General features: G+C 31.0%; 1 protein-coding gene across 6 annotated transcripts; it reads right to left on the bottom strand.

Annotated features, from left to right (window-relative positions):
- Positions 1–1,040: 1,040 nt before the first annotated feature.
- Positions 1,041–7,959, bottom strand: LOC105804205 (vacuolar protein sorting-associated protein 29). 6 transcript variants are annotated; one of them, XR_008190984.1, is made up of 9 exons: positions 7,531–7,959; positions 7,060–7,389; positions 6,440–6,554; positions 3,527–3,558; positions 3,289–3,443; positions 2,183–2,320; positions 1,876–1,963; positions 1,526–1,588; positions 1,041–1,438 (listed from the first exon to the last, which is right to left on the bottom strand). XR_008190984.1 is itself a non-coding variant. In XM_052623954.1 (6 exons), the coding sequence occupies exons 2-5, from the start codon at positions 3,418–3,420 to the stop codon at positions 1,584–1,586; spliced, it is 363 nt and encodes a 120-aa protein (XP_052479914.1). In that variant the 5' UTR covers positions 3,421–3,433; positions 3,527–5,400; the 3' UTR covers positions 1,041–1,438; positions 1,526–1,583. The 6 variants fall into 6 exon arrangements, 3 of the variants coding, with proteins under 3 accessions (XP_052479914.1, XP_052479916.1, XP_052479915.1); XR_008190983.1 differs by having other exon boundaries at positions 6,448–6,554; XR_008190985.1 differs by having other exon boundaries at positions 3,289–3,433; positions 6,448–6,554.
- Between the last annotated feature and the right edge of the window lie 1,160 nt (positions 7,960–9,119).

Below are 9,119 nucleotides of genomic sequence, written 5' to 3'. Positions count from 1 at the left end.
AATACATTATAGCTTGGATCAAGTGATCGGTCTTGTTATAAGATGTTACAAACTTACAGCACGTTTGGTTCGCTGTATTGGAATAGAGGCGTAATTGAATAGAGGCGTAATGGGATAGAGACGTAATAGCAAATCAATTGTTTGGTTGAATGTAATGGAATAGAGGCGTAATAGTATTCTTGTGTTTGGTTGAATGGAATGGAGGTGTAATAGCATAAGGGAAAAAACTAAAATGACTAAAATACCCTTAGCAGAAATTTGTTTAGGTAAATGATTATTGTTATTGTTATTAAATTTTAATAAGATTATTAATATCAATAATAAATAATTTAATCATATTTTAACATAATTATTATTAAATATATTTTAATTAAAATATATAATTTAATAAAATTCTTAATAATTAATATTCTTATATGAATTTACTCAAATCATAGTATATGATACTATAAAATATAATTTAACATAATTATTATTAAATACATTTTAATTAAAATATATGATTTAATAAAATTCTTAATAATCAATATTCTTATATGAATTTACTAAAATTATAATATATAATAGTATAAAATATAATTTAAAATAATAATTATTGAATATAATTTAATAAAAAATATAATTTAATAAAATTCTTAATATTAAAATATTCTTATATGAATTTACTAAAATCATAATATATAATACTATAAAATATAATCTAAAATAATTATTATTAAATATAATTTAATAAAAATATATAATTTAATAAAATTCTTAATATTAAATATTCTTATATGAATTTACTAAAATCATAATATATAATACTATAAAATATAATCTAAAATAATTGATTTTGTGGATTTGATTAATTGATGACTTAATAATTATTATTAAAAAACCCATTTGAATAATATAGTGTGTTAAATATCTTCCTTTATTTTTTAAAAGAAAACATGATTTGTTTGTAGCATTTTACTTCTTTTTTTTTTTTTTAGTTTGTTGAGATAATTTTTGTAGTGTTAATTATAATTGAACATAATTAAAAATTAAAAAGAATTAAAAATAAACTCCATCAAACCTATGAGCCATTCAAACTCCATCAAATTCTATCAGTACAAGACTCTTGTAATTCTACAATAACAAACACAATGATACTATTTATTTTGTTACAAGAAAATTGAACAGAAAAGATCTTTGCTTGGAAATGAAAATAATTTAGATGTAGATATTCAAACTCCAAATCTACTTGATAACACATAGTACATACTGAAAAAAAATCAAGGACTAACTGATCTTTAGGAAGAAGCTCTAGGTAAAGCACATTCTACATTTTTGGATATGTTCCCACAGCAATATCGGTATATTGATCTTTAGGAAGAAGCTCTAGGTAAAGCAAACAGTTCTAGGGCATTCAAGATGAACATGAAGGCAACATATTTGTAGAATGCAGGTCTTGCTGCAGAAGGACAAAGAAGCAACAGTAAGTCTATGATTAATCAACTTGCAAAAAATGTAAGTAACTTAGATGAACATACCAGGTTACCTTTCTCTCCACTTGGAATGGTACATAAACAGTATGGAGCCATAAATAGCAGTCAGCACTAGCCTGTGAACAACCCACAGACCCCATTTTATTTGACGTGGATGTTCGGAGTTGAAGGCAACATTGAATCCAAATGGAAAGAGAAGACAAACACATTTATTTAAAGATGCTGGAAAATATTTGCAACAAATTAAGCAAAAATTGATTTCTAGCAGTAACGAGATTATGAGAGTACATATTAAACAAATGTAAATTGAGTACTACAGGGATTATGCATTTAGTGGATTACATTTGTGCTTGTATGGTTCTTGAACACAACATGATTCCAACAAATTTTAGGCGCTACTTACCGCAAGAATCACAAGTTACAAATGCATCAAACTGTAGATCCTTTGTGCATCCTTTAGCAGCTTCAGAAAAAGAGAGCAAGATCTCTGTCTACAAGTTTTCCAAACAGAACATATTTTAACTTGAAATGTAAGGCATGAATGATTATTTTTATATTTATTTAACACCATTAGCATGAAATCACATATTTTTCACAGCAGGAGATGCATGCTTCAATATAAATTTATAATCTGCATCAATGGCAAACTACTTACTGATTTAAAATGCAGAGCCCAATACTATATACCAGCGGAAAGAAGAAAATAATACCTGATGGCCATGGCACAATCCCAACTTGAATTGTCCGATAGTTAATGTTTTGGTCTCGGGATATCTTGTATCTTCATCATATTCACCTCTGGTAATATGCAAGTCAGGACAAAGTGTCTTCAAGTAATCTTGAACTTCCTGAAATTTTAGTCCGAATTAGCTGGGCCAGTGGTAATTTTAATAAGATAAACAAAAATCGTAAAAGTTCAATTGGTAGAAATACTATGGCATAATTTCCATAAAGCTAAAGCTAACAAATCAGGTTCATTTGATTTGTTGTTGGCTATGCAAATAAGAGAAAAATAGCTTTTCAAAAGTGCTTTTAGAGCCATAAGCAATACTAAACAGATAGTAAACTCTTAAATTTTAGACCAAGCTTTTCAAAAGCATTTTTCATAAGCATTTTTTTGCAGCACTTTTCAAAAGCAATGAGAAACTAGCCCTTAGTGACTAACATCCTACATGTTTCTAAGTTCAACCGAATATGTACTTCAATCCTACTTAATGCTATGCTACACGGACTCTTCTCGTTTTCTCAAAAGTGGCACATATGCCCTACACATATTCAGAGGATTGAGATAAAATCCTTCAAATATACGGAAAAGCTTCAGAAATTTTGAACATACTCATGTCAGAGTTGGGCACAAACTAGTATCTGACACGTGATTATATGCATTTCAGATCAAACATGACAGGAATCGTTCTTTGCATGTATAAATGCAAGGTAGCAGCAATGGCTATTCGGATCAAAATTACAATTATCAAATAAAACAATTGCTGGCGATCATTTAGAATACTAATAATTCAGGTAGCTTCTGCTGCTTTTCCCAAATTCAAACTAGGAAATAATATCTCTTCGCATATTACAGCTCAAAGAGAAAATAATTGGGCAAAAACATGAAATCCAGATTAAATTAGGCATAAATTTAGCATAACTACTACAAAGGAATGAACAATCCATAGTTCCAAAAAAGGAAGAGAAAATTAATATAGTCAATTGCTTGCTGAGAAACATAAAACCCAAAGTGCTAAAGAAGTGGAACCAAATTCAACTATGATTTCAGCTACCAAAAAAAAAATCCAGAAAGGAAAAGAAAGATGGATACCTTGATGCAAAGATTACCAGTGCAAATGACGTGTTGGATCTTTCCAGGAACCAGCATGGACTTGAATTTGGGAGGGAGATCAGCCGCCCGATGGGGTATATGCAAATCCCCCAAAGCCAAAACCAGCACCATCTTCTTCTAATATCTACCAATAACTACACCAATTTGATTCAAAAATTTTGAAAGAAACCCAAACAAGGAAACATGAGCATGAAAAGAAATTGTTAGAAACCTTTACCTTTCAATTGCAGTAACTTGGAAACCCACCAACTGAGAGCAATCGAAAGAGTGACAGAGAGAAAAGAAAAGAAAAGGTTGACTGGTTGAGAAGGCCAACCGTAATGTTGTAAAGAAAAAGAAAAGAAACAGAAGACGCAAATCGGCAGAAACTGAGCAAATCGGGAAAACTGTGAGAAACAGAGGGAGTAAATCGGCAGAAACTGAGCAAATCGGCAGAAGCTAGAAGGAAGGAACAGAAGAGGCAAAGGGGAAGCCGATCGGGAGGGTAAAACAGGGAGGGTAAAGTGAAGCAGCACCTAAACTGAGCAAAAGGGACGGATTAGAAATCGGTGGATTTCACCGATTAGGTCAGTAACGTATTACACCCGTAATAGCATTACCATGAACCAAACAACGGAATAAAGGGAGCTTAAGTGGGGCCCACCGATTAGGGGTGTATTGGCTATGCTAATACACGCAACCAAACATGGTGTTAGTGTGTTAAGAAGATGAAAATAATATATTAATTTAAAATTATTTATTATCAAAAATGAAATTATATATTATTTTAATTAAGTGCTCAATTTACTTCTTTATTAAATATGTAAATTAATTTTTTGGTAAGTTTTGATTTTAAATGATAATTATGTATTGCAAGCAATATTATGTGATTTAGAGAATTTTATTTTCATAATATTTGTTTTTTATTAAATAAGAATCCTAATGAAAATTGTTTCCATAATTACACGAATTTGAGTTTTAGATTGATAAATGAGGAATATGTAACCGTGACACATAAGATTAGTTTCCTAAAATGTTTCTTCAAATTGCTATTAAACAAGGAATATATTAATTTTATTAGAAGCTTTGGTTATGATAATATATATTTGTAGTTAAAATCAGAATAATTCTAAAAATATGAAATCAAAATAATTAATTTTGTAAAACTAAATTATTTTCCAGTGTTGATATTCCAACGGGAGGATGCTTTACTTTTCCAAAATTCTAGAGAAGAAATGTTAAGACCAAATGTTTGGTTTACTTTTCTATAGTTGGCCCTTTCAACATTAGAAAAACAGAGGTAGAATTGTCATATGCATATACTTTATATAAAAGGAGTGCAAAGCACCTTCCAGCATTCATATTTGATACGTAAGTTTATTATGCTATTTTGTTCTTCGTTTTTTATTTAATATAACTCTATATAAAAGAATCTTCCTACATTGACTATTTTCTTTTGAATTATAAATAAATCTTTCTATGTTTAAATTTGATATTTAATTTTGTACTTTAATTTCTAATATAATTTAGTCTTTATATTTTATAATATTATTAATTAGTTCAAATAGTTAATATCGTTAACTTTTTTATTAAAACATTACGTGGTTATATAAAATTTGTAGCGATTTTTTAAATCTAAAAACTAGAGAGATTAAATTATTGAAAATAAAAGTAAAGGGACTAAATTCTAATATGTACGAAGTGTATAGAGACTTCGAGTCATGGTTGTTTGAACCGAATCGAAAATCTGTCAAGGTAATGGTTTGGAAAGAGGCGTTAGATCGATTGACCCACAAATCGGTATGGATGGGTTGAACTAGGCTAAAACACCGGCTCAACCAGTTTTCTATTTTTTTTTAAAAATTATGATTTATTAATCAAACTGTATGGACCATTGGCCTAATTGGTTCAACCATTGGTCCAATTTTGAAAGTCTTACTTCATGTATATTTTAATCTTCAAATTTTTACTCTGTAATTTGACATAAACAAATGATCAACCCATCACAAAGCGTGAATGGACTATCTAGTACTATTTTAAAGATTTAGTTATTTTATTATATATATTGTAATTTTCATATCCATAAAGTTTATATTCGAGGTTTTGGCTATCCTCAAAACAATGTTGTTTCTAAATTAAGTTAGTTTATGATATGTATTTAGAGAGTTTTTAAATTTTTGAAAAATAATTCAAATATAAAAATTAAAAAATTATATAAAAATTATTTTATAATTATATCTACATTATTTTTAAATTTAAATTTTATATTCTATATAAATTTATTAAAATATAAACATAATTACATGCATCACATGATTTAAAAATAGTTATTTTAAATAATTTTATTGGTATTTTTATATTTTAATAACTTCTATTTTTATGCTGATGTAGCAAGTTATACAAAAAGTGTCCCGTTAGGAAATTAGCACATATAGGAGATTGTGTTACCAATCAGTTGACTCATCAGCTTTTAGTGACCAGGCTATTCGAATTAATAGTCAATGGATTTAGTTGGTTATTTTTTGAGTTAAATGGCTTAATTGATATCATACCGCTAAATCTTTATACATGAGGTGCTATAGCATATAATACAGCTAGACCAAGGTTAGATAAAATTTTCTTTCTTTTGACTTATTTAATGGCATGAAAAATTAGTCTAGTCATCATATATTTTAAGAAAAAGGCTGCGTCAAATTATTTCACAGAAATAACAAAAACATTGATATCAAAAGTAAAAGTTAAAAGAAAATAAACTAAATATGACAAAAACACAGATATAATATACCAATGTATATCTCAAATATATATACTCAATCTAAAATAAATTAACTATGACATCATAAATGACCTACGAGTTGAAGGCAATGTGGGACTGTCCTATGAGTTTAGAACTAGACTTAGACTTTATTGTAAACAAACATCACGGACTGCTTAGTTTTAGGGATTTTGGACTTTTATAATTGCTTGTTGAGTGTTTGAATGACTGAATTTTTATACACATTGATTGTTATTAATTCGATAAACTAATGAGCTTATGCAACCAAGAGGGATCGCCGAGAACTAAGGTAGGCCTTTACATTTTATGTATGTTGAAGCAAGTAAATAACCTAGTAAGCATGCAATTAAAGGTAATAATATGCTAAATAAAAACCTGCGAACCATGTAGGAGTAGTATGAGCTGGGGGTCTCGCAAGGGTTTAAAAGAGGATTCGCCAAGGCTAGTGCTCGCCAAAACATAGGCCTCGCCATGGTGTAGAGTTCGCCACCTGAAGGAGTTCGCCAAAAATCATGAGTTCACCAAGTAAAGGTGTCTGCCAGTGCAGGTCAGTCGCCAGTCTTAGGGATCGCAGGGTAGGTGTTTGGTATGCTCGGCAGTGGGTTTGTGGGACAAATTGTGAGCTAGGTTCGTGGGTAGGTCGCGAGCTGTGCTCACCAAGTTGTAGTGAGCTATTAGGTTTTCAATGGGGGGTTTGCAAGTAGCTAAAACCTAAATTATTCTGCTTCATTTTTTATGATGTGTTTAGAAAAACATGCAAATAGGTTTATTTTTAATGTGATTTATTTTGCATATGTGTGATGTGCATGGTTGATTAATCTGTTTTTGGTGTTTTAATGGAAAGTCATTTTGGTGGCTAATGTAACATTCGAAATTCGGGTTAGACTGTCCTGGTGAGGTTTAGGGCGCCACAGAGGTAGTCAAGGCAGAGCACCACCGGAAACGAGATTTTCTCTCGGTAAGAATCAAATGGGGTCAAGGTTTAATTCACTTACCAAAATTGGTGAAAGGGAGGAGGAGAATGGGGGTGAGATTTTGGGCCCCTTCATGTTTGGTAAACAAACGGAGCAGGTTTCAGCCAGGGATTTAAATAGCGGCCCGTTACTGAAATAGCGGACGTTATATAGCGGTAGCGACGCCGTCCGAAACCACAATTGCTGAAAATAGCGGTGTGAAGTGGAGTCACACCGATAGCGGTGGATCGCGGCCGCAATTTAACGGGTAACGGCCAATTGCGGCAATAACGGGCCACTATTCCCATTATTTTCCGTTAACAGCAAATTAAAAAAAATTCATCTCCTCTAAACAAAAAATCATTCCCCCACCTACAAAATCAGAGGGTTTTCAATCAAAAAAAAGGAAAAAGTAGCCCAAATCAATAGCAAAAAGCAATCAAAGTCCAAAGATTCAAAACTCAACAGCAATAGAAATTAGAAAATAAACAAGCAGCAGAGCAAAAGCAGTACAAAGAAAAGTTTCAGCGAAAGAAAACTTAAGATCTGCCATTAGGATTTAGGAACTGAAGAGGAGAAATGGGTAGCACCGTAGCAGTAGGCAGCACTGCAGCAGAAGCACTTAGCAGTTAGCAGAGATCTGGGTGAACAAAAAAAGGGGAAAAAAAAGAAGTTGGCTGAGATGTTGAGTAACAGTGAAAGAGGAAAAGAAAATGAAAAGCCGTCGGGGTTGAATGGGTTTGCCATCGGGGCATGCCGGCGTGGATTAGGAGGCGGCAGTGGCGGAAAATTTGTGTGAAAATTGAAAACAGCAAAGGCGGGCCACGAGGTTAAAACATTATTCCTGTTTTGTTTGTCTAGGGCTCTAGCAAATTGAGAAGTTAGGGATTTGATTTCTAATAACAAAAGGTTTGAAACAGAATAGAGGTAACAGGTAAGGTAACGTTTCATTTCCTTTATATGTTATTAGATTTATAATTTTAGTTTATATGTTATTTTTAATTAATATTGTAATTATGATTTATAATGATAACTATTTATTATTTATTATTATTTTAAAATTTCATAACTTTCATTACTTAAGGTTTGTTTAGGGTTACACACAAAATTAATGAAAAATTATAACGTCCGTGACAAATTAATTCATTGTGTTTTCTTTATCAAATCCGATAGATGACTTCAATTCAATATTAGATAAATCTCTATTGATTTTAGTTTGCAATAAATTATGTAATGAGTTGATAATATAAGTAATGAGTTGCTTATTTTTCTAAATATAAATTTAAATTTTATGTATGGATTATGTAATAAATTTAAATTTTCCATGTTACTGATGTTTACTTTTTTAATATTTCCTTTTTTAATTTGTTATTAGTTAATATAACATTCTTAGAAAATTAAATAAATAAATGTAAGAATAATTAATGATTATAAAAATTGTGTTCTCATATCATATTAATAAAAGTTCATAAGTGTTAGAAAACACTCTAAAAATCATTAAAAGTGACTTTTTATAATTATAATTATAATTACTATGTTTTACAATAAGTTGTGCGAATTTTAAAAAAATTCACGACTGCGATACCCGCAGTGATCGCAATAGCGTCCGTTATGTCCGCGACCGCGACAAACGCGACGCGACAGAAAACGCGACCGCGACCGCAGCATCCAAGGCGGAAGTTTCGAGGAAAATGAATGGAGGAAAATCCAGTGCAGTAGTGACAGAAAATGGGTCAATTGGTTTTAAAGTAAGGGAAAGGGTGTAAGGAAAAGCGCAATGTTTTTCAAAACAAGGATTCATAAGCAGACAAAATATGGGCTTGGAGAAACTAGGATAGGCTGTCACATTGCAGGCTAACAAAAGGGTCAGATACGTTGGGTTCAGGGGAATCAAAAGTTCTTAAATAGAAACAAGCAGACTGTGGTGAACCTAAAGGAGAACAAAAACCCAAACATTTTTTCTGAAAACACAGGAAACCAGAATAACAACCTGGATTTTAAAAATCTTATTCCACCCTCTATTATCCCATTTTCATTGAAAAAAAAGTAATAACCAAATATGCCTTGAAAACCAGCTTAGGTGAAGGAGCGATTTTATCTGT

This window comes from Gossypium raimondii, chromosome 11 (genome assembly GCF_025698545.1).
Source record: "Gossypium raimondii isolate GPD5lz chromosome 11, ASM2569854v1, whole genome shotgun sequence".
NCBI lineage: Eukaryota > Viridiplantae > Streptophyta > Magnoliopsida > Malvales > Malvaceae > Gossypium > Gossypium raimondii.
This window is presented reverse-complemented; position numbering and strand designations above follow the sequence as displayed.

Bases quoted from the DNA above. Each gene is read 5' to 3' on its own strand.
- LOC105804205 (XM_052623954.1), bottom strand. From the start codon at position 3,420: ATGGTGCTGGTTTTGGCTTTGGGGGATTTGCATATACCCCATCGGGCG. The intron at 2,321-3,288 runs GTATCCATCTTT...CTAAAATTTCAG, and splicing joins CTGGTAATCTTTGCATCAAG to GAAGTTCAAGATTACTTGAA. The intron at 1,964-2,182 runs GTATTATTTTCT...GAAAACTTGTAG, and splicing joins GATTGTGCCATGGCCATCAG to ACAGAGATCTTGCTCTCTTT.